The following is a 19,175-nucleotide window of genomic DNA, read 5'->3' as shown; positions in this document are numbered from 1 at the left end:
TAGCAACCTTATGCATAATGTAATGTAGTTTCTGATGCCGCTTTCCTTTTCTTTTCCCAGTTCCATTTGTACGATAAGTATAGACATTTTAAATGATACATGTATTTGGAGAAAAGAAATGAAACCTTTAGCTACGGCGTCGTCGTTTGGCAACATTTAGGCGCCCGTGCAAAGCAGAGATGACTCATACTTCGCCACCTCATCCGGCGAAATCGGTCAACCGTGCGCACGGCACGTGGCGCATTTGTGTCAAGGTGAACCGCCTTTTACAGCTTTGCAATCGATGGGAGGGCACTTGAGAGGTGCGAGAGGGAAAAGGAATCCCTTTCAAGGACTCCATGATCCAATCGGGCGGCTTCTCGTGATTTCTGGTTTGAAGAGAAAAATTGTCACCAAAGCACTTATAGTGGAAAATGTGACCCGACGATGAGAGCTCCAATCTTCCGATACGGTTTTACGACGGTGACTCTGCCAGAGGAAGGTCAGCGCGGCGTAGGATGAACTCGTTTAGCCTCTCAATGTGCTGTTGCGAGGATTTAGTAGGAAACGGTACAAAACGTTGCCCAGGGATTGGTGGTCAGCACTTCTTTTGAGCTGAAGATAAAGATTAGGCTTGTCACGTCATCGATGAGGGAGGGAAACGGCATGTTCGCATTTGAACACGTATGTACCTGTATATGTGTGCTACACTGCAAAAATGCAAAATCCTGAATTGATCCTCTTTCCAGTGAAAGCAGCGCACCATACTTATTTTAAGACGGTTTTGACTTTTTCCCAAAGTTGCAGCAAGACAAAAACACTAAAAGACTCAAGTCAATTCATACTCGTTTCATTAGTCGATTTTATTTTCACTTGAAAAAAATAATAAAATACGTTTTTTTTTTGTTTTGTTTGTTTTTAATCTGCCAATGGAACTAGTGTGAATTGACTTCATCGGATTCTTAAAATAGGAATTTTTTTTCCCTCTCTTGCTGAAGAAAAACGTCAAAACTGTCTTAAAATAAGCACAGTATGATATGTTCACTAGAAGTGAGATGAATTCACTGAATAAGATCTTGCATTTTTGCCGTGTACAAACAGAGTATGTGTCGTGATCGAGAGTGCAAAGCGTGTGTGGCGATTGTGAGAAAGGTTGACACGATTCACGGAGTGATTGGCGAAAAAGCTATGCCGTGAGTCAGCATGGCTCCCAGTGTTTCATTTTGCCATCAAAAACCCTTTTCTCCGTCTTATTTTGCTGGGGGGTTTTTTCATGCTGTTTCATAGTTTGAGATATCACAAAAGCTACAAATATGTGTCACAGCCATTGCTCTGCTTCTGTTTCTTTTCTTGTTTTCTCCACTTTTGGCTCAGAAACACATGTTTTTGGTGAAACCAACCCATCATGTTCTACTGCTGATTACTAAAGAACGCTAAAATAAGAGGCGACAGTTATTTTTGGAAGCTTTGGTGCTCATATTGTCACAGAACACAATATTCCATATTCCTCAGAAAAGAGGACGCCGACGGTGGCCGCCGGGCTTTCTGCTTTCTGCTTTCCGGACAAATCCGTAAAAGTCGTTAACCGTTGAACTTTCTTTTTAATAATGCCGACTTTTATTGCGCCGCAGCGCCGGACATGGGCGTCCCCGGATGTGCGCTCGTCCTCTGTTTGGAGCGGCAGGCCCACTGGGTCATTCTCACTTTATGCGGCCCTGGGCTCGCTGTCTGGATGTGCGATGTTCGAACGATGGTCATCTCTCTGCGCATACCGTCGCCGTCGTCGTCTGATAATACTAGTTTTCTGTTTTTCTGTCAACGACTACTAACCGATATCTTGCGCCAAAGCAAGCGAAGGAGCCCTTTGTTCACGAATGTTGTGTAAATAGTGGATCGATGCATAGACAGACAGCCAGATGGATGGATGGATGGATGGATAGATAGATAGATAGACAGACAGACAGACAGACAGATAGATAGACGTACGGACGGACGGACGCGACAACAAATGGAGCATTTCAATAAGTGTTCTAAAAAGCTTTTATGAATACAATCAAATATTTCAAATGTGTTTTTTTTTTTTTTTTCCCCGTTACTGTTTTCAGGATTTTTTTTTTTTTTTTTTTTTTGTACTACTTTTTTCCTGAGTATTAACTGTGTTAGTATGTGCCTTTTATATTGGCTGGAGTAGTTTGAGAGAAAAATGAGGTCCATTGCAAAATGATGTGACTTTATTGGGTAATAATAAGATGGTGTAACCTTTAAAAAGTGGCTGCAGTGGATATAGCGTTTCCCGGAAACTGCTTGAGGGATGTTATTCGCCTTGCTTTATTACTGTTATTTAGCAACATGAGACAAATATTGAAAATGACTTTGAAGTCACATTCAAGACACGTAAGCATTATTAGCTTTAGAAAGGCCGAAGTTGTGATACTGTGTCTAATGAAGTTGCCATAATGTCCAGAATCCAACAGAAAATCACAAAAATGGCCAACGAGGACACAGAGTTGTGCGCGAGCGATCGCATCGGATTTATCTGTAGCTCAGCGTCGACTGTGTGGATTACTTGTGTATTTCCGAGTGTGTGCGCGCTACAAAGACACAAGTTTTCAGAGAGATTTTGTCGGAGCGCTACCACAGCAGTTAGACACATGGACGTTGCTAAATTGTGGAGGGTGGCAGTGGTATCGGGGTTGAACTTTCCGATTTGCAGGAATGGCTAACGTGCCCTGAAATACCTGTTTCAAATCCAAATTGCTGACTTCCTGTGTCTTTTCGGGCATACCTTCCAGAGACTTTTTTTTTTTTTTTGTCGGTAAATTTATCATAGAAATGCCTTCCGATTTTTATCTTGCTGCGTAAAACTGACTTCAGGGGCTGAATTTCCGAATTTGATTGGGAATGGCCAAAATGCGTGTCAAATGTCTTCTTCAAATCAAAATGGTAGGCTTACCGTGTCTTTTTGGGGGGGACATTTTTGCAGGTCTTCCTCTGATACACATGTCTACCTGACTTCCTGTTGCTAAGTGAAACTTGTTTCGGGGGTCGGATTTTCGAATTTGCGGGAATGGCCGAAATACGTCTGCTTCCAACCAAAATGGCTGACATCCCGTGTCATTTCGGGCATACGGTATACAGCGTACTTTTTTTGTAGGTGTCCACCAAATTTCATGTTGCTCAGTGAAACTTCAGGGGCTGATTTATTGAATTCATGCGACTAGCCAAAATGCCTGTGAAATGTCTGCTTCAAATCAAAATGGCTGTCTTCATGTGTCTTTTTTGGACTTGTTCGTAGGTTTCCTCCTGAAAGACATGTCGACCAAATTGGATGTGGCCAGGTTAAACTGGCTTAAGGGGCTGAATTTTCGAAATGCCCCTTGGATGTCTGCTCCAAACCAAAATGGCTGACTTTCTGTGTCTTTTCAAGCATGGCTTTTTGGGACTTTTTTGTGGGTCTACTTAAAATAGACATGTTTACCAAATTAGTTTTTGCTAAGTGAAAGCGGCTAATGGGGGCTGAATTTGAACCTCACCTTCCTCTCGGACGCCACGGTGCTCCTCTGGGGTGCGCATGGACAATTCGTATGTTCGCTCGCTCGCTCACACAAACAACATGCGTCTGATGTCAACAAGGCCTTGTGTATGCAAAGTACTGTATACTCAGTACTCGGTCAAAATAACAATTCTCTTCAAACGTGTATAATGTGTTTAGAATTGTTCCTGACCGATGCTCACAATGGAAAAACAAACAAAACAACAACATGTAATTCCTCCGCTCCTGCGCTGCGCTTAGTGAGAATGAAGGAAGCGACGCACATGAGGGGGCATCGACAGTGGCACAAAATGCGGAAACAACAGCGTGTTGCATCACGGGGAATGCATGCAAAATTGCATTTTGCACAGTCCACCGTGTACACTGCCAGTCAAGCGCGATTGTAGCGCGTATTTATTATTGCTGCAGGGTGAGGTTCATATTCTATATTTATTTTCCCCGGTGGTAACTAATAGCAACTGTCCCTAGATGTATTTGTGTGTGCGGCTGTTGCTTTTGTTTACATTTTGAACATGCTAATGAGCATTGTCGCCGTTGTCTCCAATTGACGTGACTTAGGACTGGAGCTGCAGGGGCACCAAAATATTACACACGGCTCTCAGTGTGAGAGCCGTGTGTAATTTGACACACAGCAAACATACATTTGTTCCACGACCGAGCTTGTAACGCAGTTGAGCTATGTGTCAAATACATTTTTCCCATTGAAATGAGGTGAAATAGCATGAGTTCGTTCCATCCTCCTAAAAAAAAAAAAAAAAAAAAAAGGCCGCTATTGCTTTTGTAGGTTTTGAATAAAGAAAATTAGCACTGGAAAAATGTAATACAAAAGTATGTAAAGAAGTGGACTGCTTTTCTAAAGTGTCACCAGGCTGAAAGTCGCACACACTGTAGCACGTTTTTCTGTTGCTGTGCCTTTAGGAGGGCGTGGCCGAATGACTGGCATCAGCCGTTCTGATTCAAGTTCCGATTGGCCATTTTCCACATCTGCTCCATGCTCCTTGCGAGTGTTTTCATTTTGTATTTCATTAGCCTCATTGCATAATTAGCCAAGTTTTTTTTTCTTCATGTTTTTGCCAAACAAGAAAAAACACAACAAACATGCAAGAAGAGTCCAATTGTCTCGATTCAAACTTTGGAGTTTAGCATGATCTGGATGACCGAGAATCTGCACAGACACGAAGAAAAGACAACAGTTTGGGCAAAGACATTAGCAGTATTTTTATTGATATCGTGACGCGAAGTTAAAAATGACTTTTATGCAATTAGGCTGATTATTAGAGCTAACTGTTTGCGTTTGGCAGCTTGTCCCATTCAATGAATGGATGGAGTATTGTTCATTATCCGTCAAAACTGAGCATTGTTAATATTTGAGAAATTCTATTCGTGACTTGCTTCCAGCACACCACCGCACACCGCGCGATCTGGCCGAACCCAACTTGGACTGGATTAGCAAAAAAAAAAAAAAATGACAGTTGGCGACTCACACCTGCACGTTGAGCGATGTACAGTAAGTCACAAACGCCCTGCGACCTTAAACTGTCAGCTTGTATAGGCTTTTGAGTCGCCACATCGTGTGTATTATAACGCATTACTTTTATTAAACCATAAAAAGATAGATTGATGGTCAAGGGAGAAGTGGCTTGCTACAGAGAAAGGACACGGGTGACCATAAAAGCGAGTGACTGGATATATTGAGAGATTCAGCTCGTTCCCATTCGCTTGAATGTACTCGGCGCGCGACGTACATCTCTTGCATTCATTTTGGCAACAATGACTGCAAACGTCGCTATTTCATCCACAGGTACATATGAAATTACGATATAAATATAGTTACATATTGTTGTCTAAATATAGATCGCGCATGCAATTGTAGATAAATGAAAGTAGCGAGCGCCATGTAGATTATTGGAACGGAGTAAAAGTACCATTTCTTCTTAACGTAAATACTCAAGTAAAAGTAAAAAGTAGGATTCGTTAAAACTGCTTTGAAAAGTACATTTTATCCAAAATGTTACCAAGGAGAAAAATAAAATCAAGGAAAAATGCCTCTATGTCAGTGCTGTTATTTTCTGCCTTTGACAAAATGATTAAAAAACAATTACTGAAAATAAAAGAAGTAAAATTGGGGAAATATAGATTAACATTACATCTCTCCATCACTGTCATTATTTTCTGGCTCTGAGAAAAAAATACAAACACATGATAAATACAAGGCGGCACGGTGGCCGACTGGTTAGAGCGTCAGCCTCACAGTTCTGAGGACCCGGGTTCAATCCCGGGCCCTGCCTGTGTGGAGTTTGCATGTTCTCCCCGTGCCTGCGTGGGTTTTCTCCGGGTACTCCGGTTTCCTCCCACATCCCAAAAAAATGCATTTATTGGAGACTCTAAATTGCCCGTAGGCATGACTGTGAGTGCGAATGGTTGTTTGTTCCTATGTTCCCTGCGATTGGCTGGCAACCAGTTCAGGGTGTACCCCGCCTCCTGCCCGATGACAGCTGGGATAGGCTCCAGCACGCCCGCGACCCTAGTGAGGAGAAGCGGCTCAGAAAATGGATGGATGGATGATAAATACAATTGGGATAAAAAAGTATCAATCTCATTACACTGGCATCCTTCAATACCAAGGAGAAAAAAATAAAATAAAACAATACTCTCGATCAGTGCAATTATTTGATGTTGAAAAAAATAGTAATTACATTTTTTTTTTTTTTATAAAGTAAAACAGGGGGGGATGATCTATCTCATTACGCTGTACTCAATCAATAGCTAGAAGAGGGAAAAAAAGATAATAGCCATTTTCCTCATAAGTGTTATTATTTTCTGGCTTTGAAAACCCCACAATAAAAATAACCAATTACTTGAAACAATAGTTCAAACCAAATCGATTTCATTTGACCAGTATCGATCCACCCAGCCTGCTTATCTCGTTTGCAGTGACTCTGCTGGCCGGCCAGAGGGCGCCCCCGAGCCGCGCTCGCCGAGTGACGATGCCGCCTACCACCACGAGAGAAGAGAACAAGCGGGGACGAAACGCTCGCCCCCGCTCTCCCTCACTTTCGCTCCTCGGTGGCGTCGCCCCGTCAAAGTGCTCGGAGCTCCGACGCCGCGGCGCATGTGCCTTGTGGCCGACACGGCGAGCTGCCTGCGTGGGGCCCGGCCTCGACGAAACCGAGAATGCTTCGGGACCACCGGCGGCACGTCGCGGGCTTGCTCCTGCTCTCCCTCGGTGAGTGGCCGCCTCCACTTCGCCTCCACTTTTTTTTTTTGTCGCGCTATTGTTTTTTTTTTTTTTTTTTTAAATTATTACTCTTTTTTTTTTTTTTTTTTTTTTTAACACAAAAACATAAGAGTCCACGCTTGACTTCCACAAGTGAGCGCTGACAACTTTCAGAGGAGTTTGCTGTTTAAAATACAGTAATTCAAAAGCAACCAACCACAAAACAAACAGTTGTGGCAAGTAACTGAGTATAACTACTTCGTTACTGTGCTTAAGTAGATTTCTCCGAATTTATGTGGCAAATCAGGTGGCGGTACTCGAGTATTTATTTTTCTGCAGACTGTTTACTGCCTCAAAAGTGCACTTTGTACTTCTTACTGTAGAGTCTTTTTATGAAAATATGCCATTTTCCATATCGAAAGTCTGACTTTGACAAGTATTACTTGGATCGTTTGGTGAGGTAGACTCGTAGATGTCAGATAAACACGTGATCTTATTTATTTATTTCCCCAAAATAATCAACATGCACATGTGTTACCAGTGAAAAAATTGTGTTGAAAGTCACAATTAACAATAAATCTGGTATACTCTGATTATTATGGAAGATGGCGGGCGAGAGATACCCCATTCCGAGTAAATAATGAAAAGAAAAGAAAAAGAAAATAATTTTTTCATGGGCAGATATGCTTAAATGCCTGCACAATCATGAATTTATTTGTTTTCTTTCTGAAAGCCATAGCCAAAGTACTTAAGTGGAGTATTGTTATTTTAGCTTGTTTAATGCAGTTTCGTGGGTTACATTTTGTGTCAGGGACACAAAAGAGCACATTTTCACAATAACACCCTTGATGAACGCGCTCGTTCATTTTTGTCAACATTTGCAAATGATGATACAACATAAATAGAGAATTGTTTGCGAATCTTCTGACCTTCAAAAACCTAATCCGAAAAGGACGCACAGGTGTCTTTTTTTTTCCGTTATCATTCGCCAATTTAGCATTGAATAGATTTTTTTTGTTAGTTAGGTTTTGCTGGCATGAAGGTCAAGTCAAGGCTATGTAGCACTTTTTACTTTTTGTATTGAAGTACGTTTGAAGAACCTGCGCTTTTGGACTTTTGCTTGAGTGCAGGTTCTTCTGCAGTACTTCTCCTTTTAGCAGTCTTATCTGTACGTCCACTTAGAGTAACTCCAGGGTGCGTGAGTACAATACTTTTGCCACATCTGACCGCAGCTGAACTAATCAGTGCAGACCCGCGATACAAGAGTACGGTTTCTTGCGCAAATGCCGTTTGCGCCTATTTTGTGCCTTGTTATCTCTCGTCAATCCCACTTGGCAAGTCAGAGAGTGTGTGAGGTGTGGTGGAGTGCGTCCATTTATTTGTGCTCTGGCGTGGTTGCGCGCTGAGGAGTGAGTGCAACGGCAGCCCACTAAAGCGGTCTTAACCTTTATTTATTCGCTGAGCCAAGGCACAAATTAGAATAACAAACGATACGATGTCTGTTTGCATGACGCTAAAAGGACTACTGGAGTCGAGGACAAAGCTACGTGGTTGTTATTGAACAGCTTGAAGCCTCTTTTTTTGGGGGGGGTTTTTGAAGAAGAATGATTCGTTATTGACCAAACTGTTGTAAAGTGAGTCGAATTCACTGCCGACATACAGCGTCGGTATCTCAAGTCTTTGCTTGCAATTCAAAGCAACAACAACAACAAAAAATCGGCCTGACGGCGGCTTGCGTCTCGGAAAAATTCATAAGTAGGCTCACTCGTATCTCAAGGCACTGCTGTAATTTCATATTAGACATGGCTTTGGCCTGAGCACAACAGCAGTGCATTTGTTATTTTTTTCAGCAAATAACTGAGGATATTTCCCCCCCCCCAAAAAAAAGAAAATCTGTGAATTCTCGAATGCTGAACTGCACATATGTGGCGGTTCACTGTATATACTTTTTGTGACATTTTTGTTTGTGCCATGAGATTTTACAAAGGTAAAATATGCGCAATGGCGTAATAAAGGTTGGGAAAACACTGCTTTAGTTCATATTGAGTCTGCTGGCACACATCTCTCTCAGATTTGATTTAATAAGCAGAAATTGCCTTTCAACTTAACGAACCCACTCCACACTTCAGTTCCATTATACAGGCACGTGACCGCGGGCTGTGATGGCGCTTCGTGCCTGCGCAAAAAGCTTGTTTGTTTGGCACAAACGTGTTCCAGTGGGTTCAGGGCATCTTTGCCTGTGTGGAATATTAATGGCGCCGAGCAGGAAGAGGTCAGGAATGTGTCCAGTTGGGCCAGATCTGCTGCTGTTATTCCCCCCCGCCCCCCTCCTGTTCTTGTCCTCCCCGATGTGCACTAGAGAGGGCGCGGCGCGGACGCTGACAACAGCATGAAAAGCAGCAGCAGCAAACATCTGGGCCACGTTCCAACTGTGACATTTTCGACAGGAAAAGTCATTTTGATTTAGATTTTTGCATTGAAATGCTACTCCCCCCCCCCCCCCCGGCCCCGGCCCCGGCCCCGCCTGTGTGGAGTTTGCATGTTTTTCTCCGGGCGCTCCAGTTTCCTCCCACATCCCCAAAACATGCATGGTAGGTTAATTGAAGATGCGCCACAGTATATCGCAGCTCCTCTTCCGCGCCCCCAGCTTTATCGCAGATTTTGAAGCGATTTTTATTGATGTGTTTTTAAAGTGTGCACGCACGTTTGAAATCAATTTGAGTCCAATTCAGGTTCATTTTGAAAGTGCCAAATCACACGAGAGCAACATCATTCAATTCGCTGTCTTTGTAGTGCCACGTTGTGCCGCAACATGCCAGGCAGCACTGAGCTCTACTGCAGAATTCAACGCAAGAAGAAGAGGCAGACTAGGTCCCCTACTAAGCTGCAGTAGTGACAGTCCACTGAGCAGGGAGAATCGGTGACGTCCTAAAACCAGTAGCACGACATCGGATTTGAGGTTTGAATATAACGCTGCTGTCAGACATTTGAACATGCGGATATACGTCTTGTTTGTGTTGAATTCTCTCATTATGATATGACACTAGCAACAGTTTGAGGCCTGTGGCTTGAAACCAAGCGCGGGTGGGCCGCGCTCGATCGTCTCCTCATTTCAAGCTGACGACTGCTAATTAGCCTTCCCGCTAACACGGTACACCGGTCCAGTGTCTCGATATTCCGCTCGCCCGCTGGAACCGTTGCTTTCTAGATGAAGCGCGACGTTAAATAATTCCCAATCTCATGAGGTCTTAATGGCGTCACAGTCACCGTGCTGTTATGGGGGGAATTTCTATTGTAGATTCCCGGAGAGAACGCTTGGAATCAATACAGAGAAGGAAAGTTGTGGCTTTGCAGATGGCAATGCAGGCTGCAAAGGAGCCGGTTTATTTGGAATCAAGAAGCCTGGGGCAACACTCAACATCCCTTTTGTGACATTTTTGTTTGGTGGCGTGCCGTGAGATTTTTCCCAAATTACACGCAAACAAAAGCCCGAGATTTGGCTGACTTTTGCCACATCCGGGCTGCTTGCAGCTGTCTTGTGTCCGTGTGTGTTTTTCTGCCCTTGAAGCACAACTTCAACCTCGTACAGTAATTCAATTCGGTGTTTCTCTCTGTCCGAACTTGCGCCTTCACCTCGGGCTTAAGCGCTCACCAAAAGTGCCTTTTGAAGTCAAGTGGGGTCTCTGAAAAATAGATGAGATTCCCTCTCAGCACTAGGAATCACGTCTGACCGAGCCGCCGCACGCCGGCTTATAAAAGACGCGCCTGGCCGGGAAATATGTATATTCTTATTAGACGTTTTTATTACCGAGCGAATGGCTGCATAATGAACGTCTGCAGGCTCTTTCCTGGAGAACAGCTGGTGATATGTCTTCATCAACGCTCCTAGGTTGTCCTCTAATGGTTACCGCAGCACTTTTTTTTTGTTTTTTTACTTTCTCAGCGCGGACGCTTAATAGAGGTCGCCATTCCGATGAACCGGTGTTGGCAGAGAGTCAGATTTGTGTGACTCCGGTACTTCTGGTATTTTTTCTTTTTTGGGCATATCGATTCCTGTGAATTCCTCTCGGAATTTGGTCCCAGGATCGATAACGGCGTCGTTCAATTATAAATTGTGATGGATGGCAATGCGGACAATACCCTAACCACTTTGAAGGATTTACTTTGGTCTTTTAGATCTACACAGGTAGAAAATATCGTGTTCATACCCCAAATTCCAGCCGAGGGGAAAACTTACATCCGTTTGTCTTGTCTACAGTGGCTAAAAAAAGTCGACACACACTGTTCAGTTATATTGATATTTAAAAAAAGGATACCTCTAAATCATAAAAAAAACAAAAAAAAAACACCTAAACTTACTGTGACCTATAACCTGTACAATTTAGAACGTAATTGTGTGCCCACTCTCCTTTAAGCTGGGATGTGATCAGTCACATTCAAAATCATGTTAAATGAGAGTCGGAACACACCTGTCGCCATTTAATTTGTAGCAATTGGACACAATCTTGAGGACGAGTTCATCCTTGAAGAACCATAGAAAATGGCCACTTTAAAGCAAAAGGGCAGACTCCCTGTGTCTTTTCTTGAGGCCTTTTTTGTGTGGGTTTTCTCATGATTGAAATGTCTACCAAATTCCATGTTGCGAAGTCAAACTGCTTCCAGGGGCTGAATTTGAAGTTTCTTATTTCTTTGGTGGCGTGTCATCAAACGTGGCCAAGTTGTCCCGAAATTGGCGACTTCAGACCAAACGAGCCGCGTTCCTCTGTGGCTTCTTGAGACTTCCTCGTGATAGACGTCTGCCAAATTTCATGTTGCCGAGTGAAAGGGACTCAATGCGGCTTGTGTAAGTTGGTTGAAAGTCTGCAACTGTTGTCTCTCCCTGCAGGTCACATCATCTTAGCTGCCGGCAGCTCAGAAGAAGCCTCACAGGTAAGCGTCTTTGTCCTCTGTTCTGCGAACAAATTGGAATTCAAGCCTTGTGTTAATCATCCAGTTTCTATTGCTTCGCCTGCTTGTGTTTAGACTTGAATTACCTGCGCAGAGAAAACAAACGTCCCCCACCCCCTCTCTAATTGTTGAACGATGAGCTACGGGATGAAAAAGCTGCATTTTGCTTTGCGGTCCTTCTTTTGAGCTTTACATCTTTTTTGTGTGTGTGTGTGTGTGTGTGTGTGTTTTTTTTTTTTTTTCCATGTTGGTACTTTGCCGCTCAATAAATAATGAACACTTTGCTTCTTCAGCTCGCTGTGAGCGTGTTGACAGTGAAAGGCTCCTTGCAGGGTTGCTTAACATGGCAGGAATGGGAAATTACTGCCTCGGGCCGCTCTGATCTGCAGTTGGATTTGTCAAAAACTCATTTTTTAGGAATGTTGGCAATATATGAACTTTTCAACCACACTCAAAAGTGTGGGAAACTGTGGCAAGCGGCATGGTGGGAGCCATTGAAATAAACACACGCATATATATGAAGGGAGCTACTGCCATAGTTTGAGCAGTCAGTTCCATCCAATGTCGCTTATTGTCCCAGTTCACCAAGGTACTCGCTTTTGGTTGGAGGTACTGTACCGATTGAGAAATACGGAAGCGTTTGATCAATCTGAACTTGTGGACTAGTCTCGTTACTGTTTTCTGGTGAGTCATCAAACTTCTCCGTCTTTGAAGGACCCTCGCAAATGGCCAAAATGACCCAAAAAGGGCCTCGTCAAAGCCAATTGGCTGACTTCCTTTGTCTCTTTCGGGCACGGCTTCTTGGGATTTTTTGGTGGGTCTTCTCGTGATAAACATGCCAACTAAATTTCATGTTGCTCAGTGAAACTTGTCTTCAGGAGCTGAATTTCCGAATAAATCCCAAGGTGTGCTACCGAGCCCACGTTTGGCTATTTGTTCGTTTACTGCTGATCAAATGTAATTGGATGTGTAACTAACCTGGCTAACGGAGAATTCAATTGAAGAGTAAACATTATCCATGGTATCTAAAAATGCTCATTTGGAATCACTGACTCTGTTCATACTGAAACAAATGAAATGTGTCCTTTGTGTGTTTCGGGGGCGGGGGGAAGTAAGCCGATGAGCTGTGTTAAGGTTATTCTAACAGTTTACCTAACATGTTGACGCTCGGAATGTGTCTTTGAAATCGTTTGTATCGTAACGACCCAGCAGTTATGTGTTATGGGAAATATTGTTAAGTGTGTTAGAAGTTCTGATGATCTGTAATGCGTGAAAATGTATAGCCTGAGTCCTGATCTGTGATTGGATGAATATGTACGGGACAGGGAAGACGGTTAGAGAAGACAGCAAGGTTCTAGAATTGCTTTGATGATTTTATTGAAAAAACAAAACAACTCTAAACAGAAAAGACTTGCCAAGTTGTGTGTTTCAAGTCAAACTCAGGAGTCTTTCATAGGTTTTAGCCAAGCCAGACCCAAGTCCTTAAATGAGAGAATCGAGTCTCGTCCTGTGACTCGAGTCGCCCAGCTCTGGTTAACAGTTTTTGCAAAGGAGATGCACGGACGTTCTTCTGTTAAAAAGTCAAGAAGCCGGTAGCATTTTATTGCGACCTTTTCGGCACATCTATTCTTAGACATGACAGCCCATGAAACTCTGGGGGGGGAAAAATGACCTGAATAAAGTTTGGACCTTGACATGTGGCAGCAAGTTGGCTGTTGCTTAGTCACCATGGACTGGCATTTACTACAAAGCTTTTTGTATATGTACATGTGTATCCACACTGCTGAATTCCAGACAGACGGGTCCAACATCAATTAAACCTTGTACTATTTTTCTTGCATTAACTTATTCTTGTCGTGGTTTCCCCTCCACATTTGACCTAAACTGCGCACAGCGAGTTGTTAGCATCCCACCGTGATTTCCTCAAGTAGAGGACAACACGAACAAATTAGCAAGGAATGCACATTTGTGGGTCATGTGAGCGCTCCACATTAGTTGTGGCCTGGCTTACGAAAGCGGACTAGACCCTGAATAGTAGCAAACGTAATTAAAGCCCTCACGCAATCATTTTTCATGGTGAATTGTTGACATTATCAAAACTTTGACAGCACGCGCAGCCCACTTTTAGATGTTGAAAGCAAAATAGGCATCGTAGACCCATCTGTCTAGGATACCTGCTCCCGATCGGGGCTCATTTGGGCAAGTTCTTTAGCATGAATATTGGAATGTACGCTAAATCGATGTTTTAAACCAAAATAGCCAACTTCCTGGTCAGTTTCAGGCTGAGGTCTTTGAGACTTTTTCGTGTGACGTTCACCCAATTCCGTGTCAAAGTGGTGTTTTGTTGTACTTTCCAAAATTTCAAATGATCATAAAACATTCGCTGCCCACATTTAATGGTGTAGGCAAAAAAAAGCCTGGCATTTTAGCGGGCATCTGTGTATGATACCTGCTTCCGATCGGGGCCCATTTGAGCGAATTCGCTAGTAGGAGCTCGTCTACCCAATTTCGTGTGGAACTGTAAAACTGCAGCTGTTCCAAATCCTCCAAGTGATCATCAAACTTGATCAGATGGCGTATGCAGAACAGCTTGGCCGTTTAGCATCGCCCATCAGTCGAGGATAACTGCTTCTGATTGGAGCTCATTTGGGTCAATTCCCTAGTAGGAGTTTGTCAAAGTAATGGCGCCCGAACGATTCATCAGCCACTCTCAAAATAATCAGAATCGGCTGTGTGTACCAAATAGATGTACTGTACAACAACAATGGTGGAGTGCTGTGTTGCGTCGGTGTTGCCGAAGCTCCTGAGCCTGATCTCCTCATCCTCGACTTCCACTGACAGCGACCAGTGAGGATGGAGGACGTTACGTGCCACATGTTCCAAGAAGGACAAGCAGGAGAAAGTGACTGTGGACATAGGGAAACTCTGTCCTTGTCATCATACAATATATTGAAAATGCAACTCGGTCAAAGCTGGCGTGCTTTGACGTCTGAGAAAGGCGTCTTTGGTTTTTATTTGGGTTGACAGAAAATAATGGAGTCGAAGAAGTTGTATTTAACGTTAAACTCCAACACAAATACTCAAGGACAAAGTATTGTCAAACACTAGTTATTTTAGTCATAATATACTATCTTTTAAATCAATCAGCCAAATAATGGTTTTTCTGAATGCTTCTCAAAGATTTTGTGGTTCATGTTCAGAACTCCTAAAAAATATTTGTCACCATGATACACACACTTAAAAAAAAAAAAGGTGATTTTTATTTTATTTTTTTTTCAAGCATGTTGAGACCCCCAAAAAGGTGAATCATTTCTCAGAAGAATTACAATAAACCAGGATTCCAAGATGGCCTTGGCACCGCCTGGTGCTCAGACCCCTAATTACTGCTCGGCTTATTAACTTTGTAGAGTTTGCAAATTTATTTTGCTTCTAATCTTCTCAAAGCAACAGCGCGTGTCTGTTTTAATCACTGTTTGGCCTCTGGTTGTTTCGATGAAGGTTGTGGCGAAACGAGTTAAAATGAGATGACGAAGAGCTTCCGACTCCAACCAGCTGGGCTCATCTCATCAACAAAAAAAACAAACAAAAAAAATGGATTAAATACTCACCAGCGCCTGTCATGTGTTTATGTCGCACGGTGCTCGTTTGGTCCCACAGGTGCTTCAAGAGTTTCAGGAAAAAGCAATTCAACTTAAACTTAGCCTCTCTATACTGTTATATGTTATATTGAAATCGAGCTTTCAGTGGTTTTACAGCGCAATCTTGATATTGCTGTTTATTATCATTCTCCCAAAGAATAAATTGCCTTTGAAGGGCTTCAGTATGCCTTAAAACGCACCCATTTTTGCAATTGCGTGTATCCTGGGGAAAACATAGGTATTTCGGAAGGCCCTAACGCGACCTCCCACACCTGACTCAGTCGTTTTTTTTTGGGCCCCTGACACCAGTTTTACCGATTGACACGAAATTGGGTGGCCTTGTCTATCATAACAGGATAAAAAAAAAAAATACAAATCTCAAGGACCCTTTCTGAAATTCAACCAGTAGTTGGCCAGTTGAGTTTAAAGCAGCCGTTTGGGACGGATTCCCGGGCTTTACTTTGACGTACTGTTACAAGGGATTTCGTACAAATTAGCCCTGATTGGAAGCAGGTTTCTTTGACGCAGGGGTGACAATTTTGACAGTTTGATGACCAGTCCAAGGATTTGCCTTGGAAAACAAAGGGTTTGCAATTTGAATTTGACTTCAAGTTGCATGTGAAGTGTATACATTCTCAAGGCTAAACGGCACACAGAAAGAAGGCAAAAGTGGGCATATCGTAGCCATTCTCAGCAGCGAAAGAATGCTTGAGCTGACAAGCGTCTTTCAGAATCTGCAATATTTACATCTAAGTAGGAAGGTTTAGTGATTGTCAGTAGTGGTGATCAGCCATCTGAGTGCTTCGACTTTCAGCCACTCACACAGCAGGGGTACATACACGGTGACAGTTTTACAACCCCCCAGCCCCCCCACGGTTGCCCCGAGAAACAAGATTTGTACCACGGTCAACAATTTTCTCCAGTCTGGTGCGTTTTCTGGCAGCTGAGCCGAGCGCTCATAAAACGACAAGTGAAAGTATCGTCGGGCATTCTGACTGAAGGATGATCCGGGGAGCGTACCTCAACTTAGTTCATGTTCATATTTATGTAAGTCGCTGCCATATTTAGCTCGATATATTTTGGCCATTTCATGAAAGACGGGACAAAGGATCCACAAGGGTCAAATATTCAACCTGTGTAATTATACTGGCATGCAAATTTAAAGTGGAATCAAGTCTTTTGTTTTATTAATGAAGCTTTAATTGAATGCTAACAGATGGCCAAAATTGATATTAACCCTTTAGAGGTCATTTAAATATCCTCCCTAATGACAAGAATTCACCTTCACCTTCCCCAAATCTTCTGTGAAAATATGAAATGTTTATATTTTTTCCCCACTGTAAACCGTTTATCTTTTCAAACGATGTCGGCCTGAAACAGGCATATCAAAAAAAAAAGTTTTTGAACCCTTTAAAGGCCAGCGTGTTTAAATTACGCAAGGTCCTAGCACGGCAACCAACCCATGAGCAATTGACTAATGAACAATCATCCATTTTGTAATCAATTTGAATGTCAAATAGGTTTGTATGTGCTGATGTATTTGTATCGGTCCACCACCTGGTGCTAGCTTTTCCCCATTCAAAGCATGCTGCGATACTGTGCCGCTATTAATGTTGATGTCAACTTCTTGAGTCTTTTCGAAGTCCACACTCTGCATTATTAACTAATTCAGTAATAAAGCGTTCAAATATAATGAATATTTGATATGCGTATTTCAGGCCGAAGTGTTTTAAAAGTTTTTGCTGCGACCCAGTGTGGGCAATAGAATGCTTGTTGCTATGGTTACGGCCCCAGTTGTGGCCTCCCTCTACTTAATTACATCCTTAATTTACCTTGACGAGATGCACGTAATTACACATACCGCAGTAAAGCCGCTACAGTGATGAAGTGTAACTAATAATGCAAGTTACCATGATGGCTAAAGAAGTCCATACCGCTGAGTTGAATTTTAGGAGGAGACTCGAAGCAAATTCTTAGAATTGTCAATGTGTAAGTTTTCTTTTTTTCTTTTTTCTTTTTTGGGATACATCCCTAAAACTAGGCAGGCTTTTAAAGTATGTATCATTTTATTGCATTATTGCACCGAGGAGGAACCTTTCAATATTATTCAGTGTTCAAAGTCCACTCACTCGCCTTTGTAACATCACACATTTTTCTTCTCGCATATCACAAACCTGCAACCTTGAGTGGGTCTCGCCATCACCGTACACAAAGCTAATGCGACCTGACACATCGGCGGCTGTGTGTGTGTGTGTGTGTGTGTGTGTGTGTGTGTCCTCGGGGATGGATTGTGGCGCAAGGCATGAGCTTATGTATGAAGAGCTTCCAAAGCAAAAAGGTTCAGCAGTGGGCTTGTAGGGCATCTTTGGTGCTTATGTAACATGTTTTTTTAAAAAAAACACACAAAAAAACTATTTATTTAGGTGGAATATCGGGGAGTTTTTACCTCATCAGACTGGTTTGTTTTGAGGTCCCAAGGAATTTTTAAAGGATCACTTTTTATGGGTTTTTTACAGTATAGTGCACCCCTGAACTTCACTGAGAATAGGGGCCGAGTCCTGCCACCAATAGCTAAAATCCCCAAATAATTGACACCACCCAAAAAAGGGGTTTGTAATGACCTACAGATGCCATAAAATCGCGGAGAGGCTCATCAAGGAAGTGCACGCTATGGTATTGTGTTTGGATTGCTTAATTTACCGTGCTCTGTAACAACAAAGAAAGCATCAGCAAAACGTCAACATCATGCATCTAGCATGTACACAATCATCAACCCATGTTACATACAGTAACTGTTTTCAGAAGTTAAATTATTTGACAAAAACAAACCACGTTAACCGGAGGCTCATCAATAGCATTAGTACTAGTGACAAAAAAAATATCACAGAAAACCATTACAAATTCTATTTTTCATAACACATTGTTCAGACCATAAACAAATGCTTATTAACTCATCTCTTTGTGTTGTGTCTTAAGATTTTTGGTTTGACATTTTTTGGAAGACTGGCTTTAAATGTTTATCTTTTGAGCATGACTGTTTTTGTTTTTTTTCCAAATTCAAAGCATGCACACCTTTGGTTGATTTGCGCAAGGGTGCGTCGCTGTTCATTTTGGAGAATGGTGTGTATGTAAAAAGAGCGCGCAGTAGTCGTCTCCAAAGTCCACGACCGAAGTTTCCGAGTTTCACTGTAGAGATCGATGAGACCGGAAGGGAAAGACAAACGCTCCCCTCGCCAATTAATCTGACGTCTTCTCCCGCCAAATCAGATCTGGGCGATACGATGGTGTCTGCCTGTGCGTACTCTCGCCTGAAACGCTTGTCTCCTACCAAAAGAAAAAGATACAAAACTTCACAGTATTTATAGCTCCTGCGGCTCATCTCCCGCTCGTCATCAAAAAAAGAGCTCATTTCGAGGAGCTGGGGAGCGACGGGCACAGTTGCAAAGGCGGAGAGAATTTCGGTCCAAATTTCCATGGGAAATTAAGATTGAATATGAATTTGGGGAAAGATATATTCAACCATAAATAAGCAGGCATTCATGCTAATGTAATATACTCCAAATATATGATCATCTCAACGTAGTCATTAGTCAGTCAAACTTTGTAAATATTTTGTTGAACATTCAATGGTTTCATTGAAGATCAAAAACATAAATGTGGAGTTCAATATTACTCGTCAAGCGCATTGAGTCAGTTACCTTGTGTATGAAATGTGCTATATAAATAAACTTGCCTTGCATCAGTCCCCAACACAACCCACAACCATAAATACCAACAAAATCCTTTACAAAAGCCTTTATTACATTTTATTCAGTTAGTATTACCAAACTCATTAACAACT

At 42.5% G+C, this 19,175-nt stretch overlaps 1 protein-coding gene across 1 annotated transcript in view; it reads left to right on the top strand.

Moving 5' to 3' along the window:
- b3glcta (beta 3-glucosyltransferase a) overlaps positions 1-19,175 on the top strand; it is a 52,259-nt gene that overhangs the window by 5,501 nt on the left and 27,583 nt on the right. The window contains exons 3-4 of the mRNA XM_061781086.1: positions 6,467-6,758; positions 11,635-11,678. Coding sequence (XP_061637070.1) covers positions 6,707-6,758; positions 11,635-11,678 — 96 coding nt within the window. The 5' untranslated portion in view covers positions 6,467-6,706. The remainder of the gene's footprint in view (positions 1-6,466; positions 6,759-11,634; positions 11,679-19,175) is intronic.

This window comes from Phyllopteryx taeniolatus, chromosome 8 (assembly GCF_024500385.1).
Source record: "Phyllopteryx taeniolatus isolate TA_2022b chromosome 8, UOR_Ptae_1.2, whole genome shotgun sequence".
Taxonomy (NCBI): domain Eukaryota; kingdom Metazoa; phylum Chordata; class Actinopteri; order Syngnathiformes; family Syngnathidae; genus Phyllopteryx; species Phyllopteryx taeniolatus.
The sequence above is the reverse complement of the archived record's forward strand: the minus strand, read 5'-3'. Positions and strand labels throughout refer to the sequence as shown.